This window comes from Orycteropus afer, unplaced genomic scaffold, assembly GCF_000298275.1.
Source record: "Orycteropus afer afer isolate SDZICR_OR568_19922 unplaced genomic scaffold, OryAfe1.0 scaffold00171, whole genome shotgun sequence".
Classification (NCBI taxonomy): domain Eukaryota; kingdom Metazoa; phylum Chordata; class Mammalia; order Tubulidentata; family Orycteropodidae; genus Orycteropus; species Orycteropus afer.
Genome location: NW_006921758.1, coordinates 4,966,072 through 4,984,481, shown reverse-complemented (window position 1 = coordinate 4,984,481; position 18,410 = coordinate 4,966,072). Strand labels below are relative to the sequence as shown.

Genomic DNA, 18,410 nt, shown 5'->3' with positions numbered 1-18,410 from the left:
ATTTTATAAATTGATTTTATTGAATTACCTGTGTTCACAGATCCAGTGTCAACATAAACATTTGCACAGAATGATGCTAACAAAAGTCCAATCAAAGGACCAATAATAGCTCCTGTTTCTATTAACCCTAAAAATAAAGGAAAATATAAATTTATTGTATAGTTACATACCCACTCAAGAGTTCTGGTTCCATGAGGAGTCTGAACACAAAATTACTTTTGTTTTAAGTAGTTTTGTCTTAGATATTCAATTTATGCTAAAATTAAGTTTGATGTACATATGAAGTAATACTTGTTTCTCTAAATGCTGAAAAAAAACTTTCTTATTTCATAGCCACTTTCTCTAAGTTGTTAAACTGTCTGTTATGCTGGGTCTCAGGTAGAGATTTGGTATAGGCTGGGATCATGCTATTAGAAAATTCGTGATATAGAAGTCTTTTTGTGCATTGCATAATCATGTTTTTATTGGAATTTTTAAGCAATACCATTTAGTGATGAATTTCTTGTGAAAAATTCCTCAGAAAAGTTCTGTTCCCAAATCTGTAACTTGAAACTCCCTCTGCTACTACCTATTATTGATATTTCTCTTAGCTTTTATCATGATTTCCTTATGCATTGACTCTCCTGGAGAGTGTAAGGAGGAAAATGTAAATTTGATCAGAAATTTGATTTTTAAACTTACCTATGTATAAAGGAGAGTTTTCAGATTTCGCAAAATCTTCTATATAGGAAATACCCAAAGGCATAATGGGAGTTTCACCAATGCCACGTATAATATTTCCTACTAGTACATAAACCCACATTAATGACTTAACTTCCTTCACACATGCTGCATTAAAAAAAAGAAGACATTACATTATTGTTTCATGTAAAAGGATTAATGATACTTAATTCTAAGGTTTTTTGTAAATATTTCATCATTCTGATGTGACCATGGCACCTTGTAAATTATTTATGTTCCTTTGCAGGAATGAATCATTGGACTACCCCTATAGCATTTGCTGACAGAATACTTAGGTTTGTGCAAGTATAAATTGTGTGGGAGCCATCTCCTACTAGGCCAGGAGAAACGCATATATACATCTCTTCCCAATTCAGTGTTTAGTGATAAACTGTTGGTAGCTTAATGGGCATATTTACATCACAAAATTCAGTGAACTCTACAAATTTGGGCTTCTCACCCACGAGAGAGCCACTTTACTAGTAACCACTGGGCTCAGTTGGCTGTTATGAGTGCTCCCTTTCCTGGTAATGAGAGGAGAGGAAATACAAACAAAAAAAACAAACAAAAATATCCATTCTAGAATTACCACTATATTCATAAGATTTAAACAAGAGTCTCACTGTAAGTTTATAGTCTCTCTATAATAATTTTACAGACACTGCGATGTTTAACTGGGTAATAATTCACATTTCCTCTATAGAGCTTAGTGTATACTGTAACAACCAAGTAACTCTTACTAAATAAATCAGTCCCACTCCTTGGAGCAGCAGCTTCTTAGTAGAATAAAGTAAACAAGGTTAAAAGGAATTAAACAGGAAAGGAAGGGCAGATCTCTGAAGATTTATATCTACCTCTTTGCTATTTCTGTACTAAGACAGAACAGCTGCTAAACCCAGAGGAAGCTCTTTGAGGTTATGTTTTTTAGGGAAATGAGTAACAATCTACTTTCATCTCTTATAAACTGGTTGGGTGCCACCTATAGATGTGAGGGTCTTGAGTAAAGCTGGCTCTAAGAGGTCTAGCTCTCAGTCATCCCCAGACCAAAAAACCATAGTCCCCACTTCTGTGGGGTTTTTTTACTATTATTTTTATTTTATTTTTTTATGGTGGATACAGTGATTTGTGTCTAGGCATCACAAGCAAATTCTAGGCCAACTTTAGGGGCAAAACTGAAAATATCAAATAAAGGATCAATACACTTTCTGGATCATACACCAAACTGGGGAAGTTTTTTGTTTTGTTTTGTTTTTGTTTTGTTTTGTTTTGTCTGTTTTAACTTTTTATTGTGATTTGAGTGAAAGTTTACAGAGCAAATTGATTTTCCATTCATACACATTTTGTTTTGTGGCACTGGTTGCAATCCCCACAATATAACAGCACTCTTCCCGCTTCCTCCCTGTGTTTCTTCTTTCCATTTGCCCTTCTTTTCCATCCCTTCCTGCATTCTGAACTTTATCCCTGGGCAAATGCTGCCCTTCTGATCTAGAATGGTTGATTGTTCTAGGGAGTACTGCCTCACTGGTATTATTGTTCACCTTATAGACCTGTCTATTATTTGGCTGAAAGCAGAACCTCAAGGATGAGTTCAGTTCCAGGCTTGAAGGGTGACTAAGGGCCATCATCTGGGAGATTCTACCAGTCTCTATTTGATAAGTAAGCCTGGTCATTTTTTTGATTTTGAGTTTGTTCCACATTTTTCTCCCATTCTATCTAGGACCTCCTATTGTGATCTGATCCAGAGTGGTCAGCAATGACAGCCAGATACCATCTAGTTTTTCTGATCTCCTGGTCATGGAAGCTTGGGTTCATGTGCTGCACTAGTCTTTTGGACTAATGGTCTCCTTGCATCTTTGATTTTCTTCATTCTTCTTTGCTCCAGATGGGAAGAGACCAATAGTTGTACCTTAGATGGCTGCTTGCAAGCTTTTAAGACCCCAGTCACTCTACCAAAGTAGAATGCAGAACATTGTCTTTGTGGACTATGTTCTGCCAATTGAACTTGATGTGCCCTGAGACTATGGTCTTGAGTCTCCAGACCCAGTAACTCATTTCCTCACAGTGTTTGGTTATGGCTAAGAAGTTTCCATGACTTTGCCCCCTATATGCTCTATCATCCACTCCTCGGAAGGAAGATGGGACAATCTACTTCCGTAGTGATACTGCCTCGGAAACCCAAGGAGGGGTCGCTATGAGTTGGGTCCGACTTGATGGCACATAACAACAACAACAACAATAACATGATCTATCATATGCAAGGATATATTTGGAGCACATACAAATACATATGTGAAAATATCCTTCGTAAAACCTATATTTGTGAGTGTAGTCCCATTCACCTTCCCATATCTTTTCAGTTTGTATGTCTATCTATGTATCAAACTGGGAAGGTTTTGATTGATGGAGTGCAGAAAAGACAAGCACCAGGGTCTTATCAAAAGCCAGCTGATGCAGAGGATAAAGGCTGCTGTTAACTTCACTGTCCTCCTTTGTTTTCTCAGGTGGTTCTTTTGGCCTAGAACTTCTCAGACAGCCATTCTCAGTCTCCTTGAAACTATTTCAGTTTCCTTGATTCCATCATGGCAGTGAAATTCTCAGTCTAGCAGAGCATTGTAACTTCCACTGCTATAAATACAGTATAAACTTGACCCCATCAGAAGAGAAATAAGTCTGAGTTAGTTAGTAGGGTCATCTCCACTAGAAGATTATGTAAGTCTCTTAGCACATGAAGGGGACAGAGCTCAGTATGGTGATGACTAGGCCTACAGGAAACTAGAGGAAGTACCATTATTGTGTCTCTGGTAAAAAGGGGCAGAAATAATCTAGAACAAGTCCTAGGTGAGTAGAAAGAAAACAGAATAAACCAGGACTATAGCATACTTAGGAGCTCTGGTAGCATAGTGCCTAAGGCACTTGACTGCTGCCCAGAACGCTGGCAGTTCAAACCCACCAGCCACTCCTTGGAAGGAAGGTTGGGCAATCTATTTCCATAGTGATACTGCCTCAGCAACCCAAGGAGGGGTCGCTATGAGTCAGGTCCAACTCGACAGCACATAACAACAACATAGCATTCTTGCCTACTTTCCTTCCTCTGCAAGATGAGTGATAAAATTTTTTGAACTCAATTTCTATCTTTATTTCCTATTGACATACAAATACGACCACATCATGAGCACAAATCCATCCTTCTAAGCCATTTGCTTTCTCCCTGTGGAATCAACTCTGCAGTGACCCTTGAATGGATGTCTTTGGCTCATTTTTTCCTTATCATTTTATAGAAAATATAAGACATTCTTAATAAGTACATTCAAAGATAAGAAAAATAATGTTCTGTATTATTAGCCATTCTTATTCACCCTCTCTACCCCTCCAAAATTCCTGGAAAGAGAAAGTATGTTTCATTCATTTATCTTACCCACTTAACAAAACTCAAGAATTCATTCAAAACCCCTCAGCAGAAAATATTCAGTTACAAACTTACTGAACAACAACAGCAAACAAAAAAAAAAATGAAGTAGACAACCTGATGGATCTTCTGTTGGTCTGAAAATGTGGGTTCCATTTTCCACACACAAGAAACTATTTGAGGACAAGTTGCTTGAAACTGAAACTGTAGATTCATATTCATATCTGTATGAACACAGGGAAAACATGTTTATGTTAAAGAGCTAATGGGGACAATGTGGGCATAGTCCAGATTATTAACTCCTGCTTTATTTAAGACACAATGTCCAAATCCAACAAAGAAGATGCTTTCTCATCTTTAATATCCTAATCATCACAAATTATTATCCTCAAAAGTAACTTGTCACTCACAGTAAAATTACAGTACCTTCACAGTTAGCTTTTATTTATCTGCATGTGGTAACCTCTTAGGTTACCTAACATCTTCCTTCTGTGATTGTTAGGTGATCATTTCCTGGAAATAATTTGTGTGGTATAAAGAACAAACAGAAAAATAATACACTCAATAAAGTATAATTAAAAAGATAAAGGCTTTGGGAGGATAAGAAAAATAAAAAACAAGCCTCCAACTTTGGACTCTCTGAGATTTGCTTGTAAGAAATATATCACCACTTTCTGAGAATCCAAACAATAATTCCTTCATGTGTTCCCTGACAAGTAAAGAAAACAAAATATTTTCTCATTGTTATGAGAGCCTCAGGAATATCTCAAATATCCTGACAGCACAATGTAATGACTTTTTATTTTCTTGTAAGAACAAAAGAGTTAAGAGACTGACCATTTTGTTGTTGTTGTTGTTGTTATGTGCCGTCGAGTTGGCCCCAACTCATAGCAACCCCTCCTTGGGTTTCCGAGGCAGTATCACTACGGAAGTAGGATTGCCCAACCTTCCTTCCGAGGAGTGGCTGGTGGGTTTGAACCACCAGCCTTCTGGTTAGCAGTCAAGTTTTTACTTAGGCAAATTACCACAGAGTTACATGTCCCTTTTAGGAAGGTAAGTTATATGCTAAATAAGGGAAGCAAACATGTCCAACTAAATTTCTTTTTTAGAAATTATGCTATATTGATTTCTATGTTTCTATTAGATAAGAGAAAAACAAAAGGAAATGTGTTCTTTGAGTTTCAAAGGAGTTGAAGACTATTATGCTTAGCTACCACTGATAGTCCTAATTTCTGTGCTATACCCACTGTCATTGAGTTGATTCTGACTCATCATGACCCCTTTGGATTTCCAAGGCTATAAATCTTTACAGAAGTAGATTGCCTCATCTTCCTCCCATGGAGCAGCTGGTGGGTTTGAACCACTGACCTTCTGATTAACAGCCAAATGTCTTACCAGCTACACTACCAGAACTTCTTTTCCTGTGCTATAAGTAAAAATGACCAAACTACCTTTCCTTTACAATTGCCCATCATGCCCAAAGTGTGATTGTGAACTGAGGAGAAAGGTTTCTATCTCCACATCTGTGAGCTTGTCAGCTTCAAACTAAAACAAAATATGCTTTTGACAAAGGGAAGGAAGAAATGTAAATAATTACTGAATGTTGCTTGACATGGCCTTGGAAAGCATAGGAAAGAACTACAGTTAGAATGTTCCTCAGAAGCAAATTTGCAAGACCTTATCTTGCTTACTTTGGACACATAATCAGGAAGGACTAGTCACTCAAAAAGAGTATCACATTTGTTAGAAGACTAGAGAAAAAAGGGACACTATCAATGAGATGAAGTAACATAACAGCCTCAACAATGAGCTCAAACATATCAAAGGTGGAGATGGCATAGGACCAGACTGTTATACATATTCATTCTGTTATACATAAGGTCATCTGACCGCAACAAACAACAACAACAAAATTCTTTTCCCGGAAACTTCTGATCCCTTCAGGAATTCCTGAATTTTCTTTTTTCATTTAACTTATTCAGTTAACAAAATCAAATAACTCATTCAAAGTCCATTCATTTCCAAAACACCAGTAAAATAACAATAAATGGAAAAGTCATAATTCCACAAGTAAGGAAAAGAGGAGATTTGAAAATAAGAGTTTAATAACATTTTGAAGACTGGAAAACAGATTAGTGAAAGATCACCGAATTAGCAGAGATGAGAAAATACAACCCTACGAGCTCTGGTAGCATAGTGACTAAGGCACTCAACTGCTAACCAGAAGGCTGGCAGTTCAAACCCACCAGCCATTCCTCAGAAGAAGGTTGGGCAATCTACTTCCATAGTGATACCACCTCGGAAACCCAAGGAGGGGTCGCTATGAGTCGGGTCTGACTCCGCAGCACATAACAACAACGACAAATAAGTACCTACAGGGCAGCAACCAAAATTATGACAAACGTTCCTAGAAAATTTCAGGAATTGGAGGCACAATGTACTTCTGAGAATGAGACAGGGAACTGTCCAAAAACAGGACGCTTGGTTTAAAGTGTGTATAAAGGAAAGTTAGATACCCAGGGATACTATCCCCCATTCCAACTGAAAATGTCCAATGAATCTAGAGAATTTGAACAGGCACATCTGAGTATAGAGAGGCCATAACAAAAATTGGAGGGATTAACTAAAACAAAACAAAACTACATACTGAAAAGGAAAATCTGTACTTGTATCTGGATAGTCTGTCATTTCGTCATACTCATGGGGCTTGCATGCATGCTACTCTGATGCTGGAAGCTATGCCACTGGTACTTCAAATACCATCAGAGTTTATCAGTGACAGACAGGTTTCAGTGGAGCTTCCAAACTAACACAGACTAGGAAGAAAGGCTGGGAGCTCTAATTCCAAAAATTAGACAATCAAAACCCTATGGATCAGAACTATTGAGTGTCACCTGATATAGTCTTGCAAGATGAGTTTCCTAGGATTAAGATTGTGCAGGACTGGGCAATGTTCCCACCTGTTATATATAAGGTTCACATGAGTCAGAGCCAATTCCACATCAACTAACAATAATCTAGCAACTAGCCAAGCTTTTGCCACCCAGGCAACAGATTGGAGAACCCCTTACTGGGAAAACTGACAGTTAAAGGGCAGTTGTAATGGTCTAAATAACAGCCAGTATCTAAGCAGTCATCCTACACATATATGCAGAATTTCCAATCCCCTTTATGTTGTTATTGTTGCTATTCCTATCTTTTAAATATGAACACAATCAAGAATCACCAGATATTTGAGGGAAGCCTGTTACAAGAAGACAGAGACAAAGAAACTGTACACTTAGAAGACAGAGAGAGAGAGAGAGAATGAAGCAAGCTGAAGAAAATTTAGATGAGAGAAGACATTGCATTCTTGAAGGAGGAATAATATGTTTCTTAAAAAGATACATTCAAAGAACAAATGAATCCTTGAAAATTTAAAAACATCATAGCAAAAGTAAAAAATTATTAGAAGATTTGGAAGAAAAAGCTGGAGAAAGCCCTGTGAGATTAACAAGAATACAAAGAAACACAAAATTGAAGAACAAAAATGAGAAAAACATAAACTTAATCCAGGATGTCTAATATTTAAGTATTAAATATACATATATTCTAGAAAGAGAAAACACAGAGAATGGAGGGAGTGAAAGGAGGTGAAAATATTAGCAGAGAAATAATACAAGTTATTTTTCCAAATGTGCAATTTGAAAGCACCTAGCACAGATACTGTTTTGATAAAAATGAAAATAAATAGTAACATTCAAACTGGCCTCTGCCTCTTGGTGTCCTACAATTAAACACAACCTCACTGTAATTAAAAACAAAATATACAAACAAACAAAAACAATTGCTGTTGAGTCAATTCTGACTCATGATGAGTCCTGGTGTATCAAAATAGAACTGTGCTCCATAGGGTTTTCAATGGCTGAGTTTTTGGAAGTAGATTGCCAGACTTTACTACTGAGGTGCCTCCAGGTGGATTCAAAACTCCAACATTTTGGTTAGCAGCTGAATGCTAAACCATTTATGTCACCCAGGCACCCCTATCATTATAAGTGTCTAAATGGTCCCCAAAAGGGAATAATTCCAAATTTGGGCAGGTTCTTAAAATCTTTTCATCAGACTTAATCTCATAAAAGAGGTAGCCAAATCTCCATTTCATAAGTTGGCAGAATATGACCATGTAAGTGGAAGCGAGGCATCCAAGAACACAAAACAGAGTGGTGGAGCAGAATCCATGTCATCTGCTTCCCATCACACTGCTCTGTACTTTCAGAAAACACAGCTCCTAGATAAAAAAAAAAAAAAATCCAAGCTTCATTTGTGTCAGTTGAAAGTTGAACCTAAAAAGTCATCAGGGACTGGCAAACTTACCGATCCATTAGGAAATGAGGTAGTGACTGTAAGAAGCACCCTAAGCCCATTATCACACATCCAACACCAATCATTATAGGTCTATGCAGTTTGGTTCCGAAGTAACTCACAAATACAATCAGTAAAAGATTTCCTAGAAAAAATAATAATAATGAGAGTGTTCATTTCAATCATTATGAACAGTCTTAATTAACACCCCCACACATCATTTACTACCTACCATTTGTTATATGACAACTATCTCAAATACTAGGAACTGTGCTAAGAATGAACAAGAAAATAAGTAAGACCCCTGACCTGAAGTAGAGTTCTGTTTTGCAGTGCAGACAGATACATGAACAGATCTCTGTGGCACACCAACAATTAAACAGCACAGAGGAAGAAAAGCCAGTGAAAGGGACTGAAGAATGGTGTTTAGGAAATTTTAAAGGTTCTGTTTGTAATTATCCAGCCTTGGGAAATGTTCCTAGATGGTGCAAACAGTTTGTGGTTGGAGGCTAACAAAAACTTGGGAGTTCAAACCCACCCAGCAGCGCTGTGGAAGAAAAAGCCTGGTGATCTGCTTCCATAAAGACTGCAGCCAAGAAAACTATGGAACAGTTCTACTCTGCAACACACGGTGTCCCCTATGTTGAAGTCGACTCAACCGCAATGGTTTCATTTCTATATGATTGCCTTCCTATCCAACAATAAGAAATTTGAAATATTAATTTGAGATCATACGGCACCATATTGCCAAAGGACTCCTTGGCACAAAAAGATTAATAACCTCTACGAAACCCTTAGTGATTCTCCTTCACCTAGATGATAAACAGCTCCTCAGTGAATATATAAGGCTCTCCATGATTCATTTCTCATCCCTGCCCATTTCTCCAGGGCAAGAATTATACCCTAATAATTTCTACCATAGACTTTGCTAGTCAATAATATTGGGTTGAATGTTGCCCCCCATACATGCTACACTACTGTACCCTTATGCCTACGTCTTTATACTTCTTTAACCTCTTTATCTACTTAGAAAATTTTTACTCATCTTCAAGACTCAGTCTTCCCTAAGTGAGGTTGTGACCTGTCCTCAGTGTTCCTATAGGGCCTTGTATATACCTATGTGACAACACTTACTCCATTACATTAAAATTATTTTGTATTTATGCCCTCCTTAAGACTGTAAGACTGTAGGAAGTACCTGGGTGTAATAAACAGTTAATAAACATGGCTACTAATTAAAGGGTTAGGGATTTACACCCATTCAGAGGTGCTTCTGCAGAAATCTACACCTGAAAAATCAATAATTTACAGACCACAGTTCTACTCTGACACACATGTACACACGAGGTTGCCATGAGTTGGATTCAACTTGACAGCAACTGGATTGCTTTTGGGGGTGTTTGTTTTTTGACTGTGACTGAGCCTATATAAGGACAGGAACAAAGCATCATTTGTAATTCCATCACCAGGGTCTAGCACAAAGGTGGTACAAAGTAAGTAAGCTCTGAGAGAGTTGAACACTAAGAGATGTGATCAAGTCTCATCTGTTTCACAGTGTTACCTCCCCTCAACCTTGATTAAATATATTAAAAGTAACAGTCACTTTGAAAAAAAAAGCTCTGGTGGTATAGTGGTTAAGGTATTTGGCTGCTAAACGAAAGGTTAGTGGTTTGAACCCACTAGCCACTCCATGGAAAAAAGACAAGGCAGCCTGCTTCCATAAAGATTTGCAGCCTCGGAAACCCAATGAGGGTTGCTGTGAGTCAGAATCAACTTGATGGCAGTGAGTTTTTGGTCACTTTGAAAGAAAGAATAGCCATTATAAAATCAGAAAGGAATGCAATCATATTTCTCTGCACCTTTGTTTGTAGAAGGTATCTTTCCCTCATTCTCTCTCTCTCATCTTCCTAATCTTCTGCAAAAAGCAGAATTTAAGAGTGGACTTCCCTAGAGCAAGTACCTAAGGCATCTATCTGACTGCTAACCAGAGCCTGGAAATTCAAACCCAGCAGCCACGCCTTGGAAGGAAGATTGGGCAATCTACTTCTGTAGTGATACTGCCTTGGAAATCCCAGGAGGGGTCGCTATAAACTTAACGGCAGTGAATTTAGTTTTGGCAGAGCCACACTTACACCTATTTCTGAAATAAATTCAAGTGGATACAAAAGTAGGTTTTTCTTCCCTCTGCACTTGGAAAAGAGAATTATCAATCTTCTAGATACAACAGGAGAAGGAAAATATTTACATTTTCTTTTGGGAAACAGATTCATTAGGTCTCCCATGATAATCTTCTAAATACTAAGAGAGACTTTAGCTTCCCTTAGGGTTATCAAATGACTGATTTAAATATAAACACTCATGCTAGATAACTGACAAACCACTAGAATGAAAAAGGCAGTGGTGGAATATGTGACAATATTTGGGTTTCATTCAAAGGTAATATTTAAATGCCTTGCTTCTAAGCATACACCAGCATGCCAGGATATCCAGTCCTTCTTAGAGAAAATATAACATAGCCAGGTTCAATAGGCTAAAGAGGCAATGAGGAGAGAAATTCATACCAGCTCCATAGATAACACAAAATATATTACAAGTAATGCAAAAATAAATCATTACCAATCTCAAAGCTCCCATTAATAAATCCAACTAGAGATGTTGGAATGTTGAATTGTCTCTCTATTTGTGTAAGCATGGAATTCATATAAGATCCAGACAGTGTTTTGGACACATATGCACATGTTAATGCCAACAAAAACATCTAGGAAGGAAGGAATATAAGAAAACATATGAAAAATTTATCTAAATTGTTTGTTGTCTGCTACCCAATGACTAAACATATTCCACCACAAGATTGATTGTTTCCAACTTAAGTAACATTTGAATTTTGCAAGGAATTTTGAATGTGGTCTGTTTTTTTCTTTCATACCCTGATATCTCTTTGAAACCGAAAATGGAACTAATCAATTAGCAATATTGAATTCTGTAGATAGCTATAGATAACTTACAGTCACATCTTGAATGTATACATACATAGAAACAAATAATGATCATAATAACACTAGCTAATAGCACATGTATCTTCAGCACTAAAAAATATCTCTAGTACAAAATAATACATACACATTAATTAAAAGTAGCAATGGGGCATTATGCAATGACATTGCTTCTGTTCTCTTGCATCCAAAGTAATATATAAATTACATTTATACTAGATTGTGTCTTGCTGCCAATAAATTTATTTACAAAGTAAAACTTACTACAAATCATTGAAAAAATGTTTCTAAACTGAACAGATGACTGCAACTATAAATATGCATACAACAAATTTTCATTTATTTAATTACACCTCCCAGTATCTACTTCTGTAGTGATACCACCTCGGAAACCCAAGGAGGGGTGGTCATAAGTCACATCCAACTCCATGGCAGTGAGTTTGGTTTTTAGTTTTATGTATTGATGTAATTCCAGAGATGAATGAAGTTAAGTCAAGGACAACTTAACAAATAGAGCCATTGAAATCATCAGGAACTGTAATGATTTTACTAAAAATATAAAAAGCCAAAATTGTGATGGTTTTATTAAATCAGAAAGAAAAAGATCTAGCTTTTACTAAATGATTTGAAAAGGGTAAAGAGAAGCAATATATACTGGTTAATAATATAGTTAATGAGCTCTAGTGGTTTAGTGCCTAAGGCATTTGCCTGCAAACCTGAAAATTACGGATTCATACCCACCAGCCTCCTACAGAAGGAAGATGGGACAATTGTAAAGATTTACCACCTGGAAAACTCAATGGGAGTCGCTATGAGTTGGAATCAACTTGATGGCAGTGAGTTTGGTTTTGGTTGCCGGGGAGTCGGATCCGACTCATAGCAACCCCTCCTTGGGTTTCCAAGGTGGTATCACTACGGAAGTAGATTGCCCAACCTTCCTTCCGAAGAGTGGCTGGTGGGTTTGAGCCGCCAGCCTTCTGGTTAGCAGTCAAATGCCTTAAGCACTATGCCACCAGAGCTCCCAATAGTTATGTAAATTTACTACTGCCTCAAAATCAATAAAATTACAGGAAAAAAAAATTGGTAATTTGAATGGGGATCTCCAATGATGTACCTTTTTTTTTTTCCTTCCAGATTTACCTAATGATATTATATGATGCCACTTCCATCCTGGAAGACCGTTTGACCTATTCTCTATTCAACATACTCAATTCTAAAATTCTTATCCCTCCACCTTCCACACTCTCAGTCTTGAAACAATCCCATACTTTTTCTTCTATCTTGCATATACTATTCAGGATTATTCACAACTTCCTCTATGTTTCTGTCTCTGACCCAGGCCCTTGATTCTCATTATCAGCAAATGATCTCAGCAACTCCACTTTCAAACTTACCTCTATATCTGTCCCTATAATTTCACTCCAATCTTAAAAGGCTAGGTGTCCCTTTTCTTATACAAGAAAATCCCTCCATCTTTGCTCTGGAATCAGTTCTTCCCATTTATAAGATCGTGATCCATCAATTATTGCCCCCTTTGAGCTCTGCTGGCATAGAGCCTAAGGCATTTGACTGCTAACCAAAAGGCTGGAGGGTCAAATCTACCAGCCACTCCTCCAAAGGAAGATTGGGCAATCTACTTCCATACAGATACCCCTTTGGAAACCCAAGGAAGGGTCACTATGAGTTGATTAGACTTGACAGCAGTGAGCGTTTTTTTTCCTCTATTTTAAACTTCATACTCTGTACCTGATCTCTCTTCATCAATTTATAAATATATATTCAAGGTACTTTCATCTTTTGAAAAAAATACCTTCCCTCATCATGCATCCTACTGTAATTATCAAGAAGTTTCAAAGAATACTCTAGACTCGCTGTCTACAGTATTTCACCTACAGTTTACCTTTCAGTCTACTATAGTCTGGTCTGAAACTACTCCATGAAAATCATAAACAGCCTCCTGATTTCCAAATCCTAAAGACACTTTTCAGTTGTTGGTTTCTTCAATCTCTCTGAGTCATTTAACAGATTAATCTCTTCTTTCTGAAATCCTTCTTACCCCCTTGTATACCTATATCTCTGCCTACCTGTTAGGCTCTTTCTATTTAGTCTTCTTTTCTTTGGTCAACTCCTTCAAGGGTTTGTCTACCATCCCTAGAAAATTTCACTGACTCTCATGACTTTTAATGACCACTCATGCTGAAATTTCTCAGATTCAGATACAGTCTGGTTTAAACAACTGCAATAATTTCTTATCTCATCTAGACTTGCTAACCTCTAAACTCTTCCACCTGCCACTACCACTTGTTTGGGGCTTAGTGAATGTCAAATGAATTTTTAAAATGAATATTTAGTGTATTATTCCACTTCTTAAGGCCTTCCAATGACTTCCCATCACCCCACTCCCAATTTTTTTTTATCTAGTCTTGTTTATATCTCAGTATTATCTTCTACTGTATGTCCCTAGACACAATGTTCTGCTTACATTTCCTTTAATAATGCAGTTTAATGTTTCAGTGTCTTTTACATGATATTTCTCTACTTGTAATACTTTTTTCCTATTCTGTATCTTGTAAATATATACTCAATTCTCAAGACTTAGCTCAGTCATTACTTCTTCTAGGAAAACTTCCTTGACTCTCTGGTCTCCAGATAGCCTTGTCTTCTCACTGCACTCTTTTTCTACTTCTATTATCACTCTTATCACATTGTAATTTAACTATGTGTTTGTATGTTTATAACTTTCTTTCTAACTACACTACAATTGAGAGATAAGAACCATATACATCTACTTTTGTATTTTTGGTGTCTAGCACCATGCCTGAGGTAGGCATTCAATACAAGTTAACTAAATAAATGACAGATAAGTATTCAAAAACATCTTGAAGAAGTGGTCAGATGAAAGTGGCCACCTAAGATACAATGATTGATCTTTCTCTGTCTAGAGCAAAGGGGAATGAAGAAAATCAAACACACATGGAAACAGTCCAATGGACTAGTGGACCATGAGAACCTCAGCCTACATGACCCTGAGACCAGAAGAACTAGATGATGCCTGGCTACCACTGTGAACTACTCACAAAGGAATCAAAATAGGAGATCCTGGATAGAGTAGGAGAAAACATAGGAAAAAAAAAACCCCAAATCATGAAAAAAAACAGGTTTACTGGTCTGAAAGAGGTTGGTTATACCCCTGAGACTATGACCCCTAGTCACCCTTCAGGTCTGGAGTTGAACTCACTCTCATGGCTTCCAGCCAAACAATAGACAGGTATATAAGGTGAACGGTTATACCTGGTAGGTACACTTCTTAGAACAATCAATCATGAGAGATCAGAAGGGCAGTATTTGCATAGGGAGATAGCTCAGAGGGCAGGAATGCATAGGAAAGTAGGACATAGGAAAAGGTAATCACAGGTAGGAAGTGGGGAGAGAGCTATTCCATTATGGGGACTGCAATTAATGTCATGAAACAAAATGTGTATGAAGTTCTGTATGGACAATGAATTTGCTCTATAAACTTTAACCCAAATCACAATTAAAAAGAAAAAAGTGAGAGGAAACACAATAGGATCTTTACCATCTACTTGGGGAAATATGAATATAAATGTATATGGAAAAGACATGGGGAGTTTAAATTACATCAGACTTGACATAAGTCAAAACTATGAGTCTCCCAAGATAGCATAGCTATACTTCCAGTATGGACCCTTTTATATTAAATAACATTTGTGGAAATTCTGTCTCTCTTTACACTATGAATCTTTGTAGGGCATGTTATTGACAGTAAACAATTTTTACATGGTTTTATAATTTGGGTATTTTATTTAAAGGCAAGGTCTACAGAATCAAGTACAAATCAGACTTGGGGAAATAATTTATTATATTTGACATTTTAAGAAAGTAAACTAGATGGGTTATGACCCCAGTGCTCTTTTCCTCAAACAACTAGATGGGTTGCCTGAATGGTTAGAAAGTAACCACTGGCTATCCTGACTCATGTCTAGTGCAAAATAACCTGCATATTCTTAAAGTTCTTCTTACTAGTTTTTAACAATAATGTCCTAGGGTTTGAAGAAACATTTTCAAGGATAGTCTTTTGATGCTTCCTAAAGGACTTTGCTTAAAGAGCATATTTCTAATTTCAGTGAAGCTGAGAAACATAGCTAATAATTAAGCAGTTTCCCAACTCTCACTTTTTCCTCGTAACATTGTGATTGCAACATTTTGATACAACCTTCACATTGATATCTCATCTTGCCAAACTCCCAAGTAAATTTAAAGATTAAATTTAAGGCCTACTGTTTATAAATAACTCCTGACTTGATTTTGCTCCACAGAAGCTATTAAAAGTAATAGCAAATATTTATTGATTATTTACAATAGTCCAATCATTATTTCAAGCACATTAAAATATTCTTATGAGATATGACTATTTTTATTATGGGCCTTTTCAGATGAGAAAATTGAGACACAAAGAGGTTAAACAATTTGCCCAACATCACAAAACAAGTAAGCAGCTGACTCAGATAAAAACCAGGAGGCCTGGACCCAGAGCCTTAATTTTAGTCATTCAATTATATGAGAAAAAAAAAATAAAAATTGAGGAATAATTTAAGAAAATCTTTTTTTTTTCACAATTATCATGATATCTATAACATTCCCCTTCAGTATTTATGTATAGACTTTTTCGACTCAGATAAAAACCAGGAGGCCTGGACCCAGAGCCTTAATTTTAGTCATTCAATTATATGAAAAAAAAAAAAAAAAAATTGAGGAATAATTTAAGAAAATCTTTTTTTTTTCACAATTATCATGATATCTATAACATTCCCCTTCAGTATTTATGTATAGACTTTTTCTATACATATATAAAAGAAAAACAAGCTTTTAATAGGGAAGAAATTGGTGGCACTGTCATAGTTTAAAAACTACTTGCAAGAACTAGCTGTGGAATTAAGATAAATATTCAGATCCTTTGGTTGAAAACTCAATATTGTTTGAGTACAAAATGACTTTGAAATTATGAAAAATAATTTTGTCTGAAATAATCAAAAGCTATAGAAACAGCTAATAAAACAAATTTTATTACAGAATTTTTTGTATAGAGAATGATTGTTATATTGCCAAAGCTTGAAGAAAACATTAGTTTTACTGGGTGATTGTGAAGTAACCATTGTAAACAGATCAATAAAGCATTTTTGTCCATTTAACCATTTCCCAGGAGGGTCCACCATACTCTTCTGGCCTCAAAGCCATAAAAGGGTAAAAACTGAATTGACTTTTGATACATAGAAACAGATCCTGACACAACATGTTATATGCCTAGAAGTTTTTAAGTTCCTGTCTTCCATTTAGGTCCCTCAAAACCATTCCTGATTAAATTGCCTGATTAAATTGATTAATCTTATTTCAACACACCTTCAGTTACAAAATCAGCTTCTTTAAAACAAGAAATTACCAATAAATCAGGTAATATGACATTCATATTACATCATTCCATAGGAAAAAAAAAATTATGACACTCATATTACATAATTTCATACAGATATGAGCAATTTTACAAGGACTTCTAACTTTAAAAATAAATATGAACATGTACATATATTCATATATAGCATGTACAAGAAACAAAATGCCATACCTTTATTTTGGAAAGACATCTTACTCTATGGGTCTCAGTTCTTTTCTCAGTTTCTCCCATGGTGCTCTTCTGAATGTTCCAAGGTACTTACCTGTTAAATCTTGTTATTTCTTAGTTCAATCCTTTTACAAAAATAAAAATTTATTAAATAACTGACAAAATCACGTCATCATTCTTTTGAAAAGTGTTCTGAATCTGAATAAAATAATCAAAGTCTATTCATTGTATTATAAAAGAACTTGAGATGCTTTTTTCAGATTGAGAAAATAACAGTGTTAGAGGAAATTTAGTTGTTAATTTTGTATTGAAAAGTTAATGTCAAATAACTTTAGCTATTCTTCAATGAGATTAAAGTTTTAGAATAATTTGTTATGGTCTCTTTTCAAAATAATGGCCACGTGGGTAAAACAAAGCTTTTCATCTTTTTAGCCAAGACAAATAGCACCAAAGTGAGCTCCTTGGACTTACATGAAATTGCTGCTTTAAATAACACACAGACTTTGAGTTCTGTTTGTGCTGACAATCTGCTTCAGCAAGCATATGAAGTTTCAAAAATCTGTTTGGCCCAGCTCCCTCTTCAAGTTCTTTGTGTTCCAAGACTTCCCTGGAGTCTCAGGAAGGGAAATGCTTCTGGGGCACTGCTGATTCAGAGAAACCTGGGGAGACGTGGAATTTTAATCATGGAAATAGCCTAAGTAAAAATAACTAATAATTCTATCACCTGGAAAAGAATCCTAGAGTTGCAAGTTAAGACCAACCATGAAAATGGAGATATATAAGATTATATGTTTCTAGATGTTTGCATATTTATATGTATATATAACATATATTTTTATATGTAAAACGAAAAGATGACTTAAGCACTATTAAATTCTTTTAAGCCCTTATCAAGGATTCTGGTTTTTGTTTCCTGAGACTAGGACAAAATTTTATACCCAAACCAGTCTTTCACTTTGACAATATTTATTCTAGTAGATCTATTCTAAGTTGCCAGAAATCTGTCTTAACAGTACCTCAGCAATAAACTTATTAAGATCTTTTGAAAAATTTCTATTCAACAAGTAATACTGAATGGCACTAGTTTTCAAAACCCTAACTGCTTTACTTCCACAAAGTTAGTGAATCTATGCCCCTATACATTAAGACAATAGCTAATAAACAATTATATATGAGCTTAGTTCTCCTATTCATTTTCTTATCAAGATAACAAACATTTCTCAAAAGCCTACTTTCTTTATGAATACTGTGTGTAAGTCATTGTGCTTGTTGTTGTTGCTGTTGTTATGTGCCATCGAGTCAGACCCGACTC

At 36.1% G+C, this 18,410-nt stretch overlaps 1 protein-coding gene across 1 annotated transcript in view; it reads right to left on the bottom strand.

Annotated features, from left to right (window-relative positions):
• The window catches only part of SLCO1A2 (solute carrier organic anion transporter family member 1A2), a 35,324-nt gene extending 18,163 nt beyond the window's left edge, over nt 1-17,161 (bottom strand). Inside the window, exons 1-6 of the mRNA XM_007946787.2 lie at nt 17,102-17,161; nt 11,084-11,225; nt 8,480-8,612; nt 4,244-4,350; nt 682-828; nt 29-127 (exon numbers count right to left, since the gene is read on the bottom strand). Of these exons, the coding sequence (XP_007944978.1) occupies nt 29-127; nt 682-828; nt 4,244-4,350; nt 8,480-8,612; nt 11,084-11,225; nt 17,102-17,161 (688 nt within the window). The remainder of the gene's footprint in view (nt 1-28; nt 128-681; nt 829-4,243; nt 4,351-8,479; nt 8,613-11,083; nt 11,226-17,101) is intronic.
• Between the last annotated feature and the right edge of the window lie 1,249 nt (nt 17,162-18,410).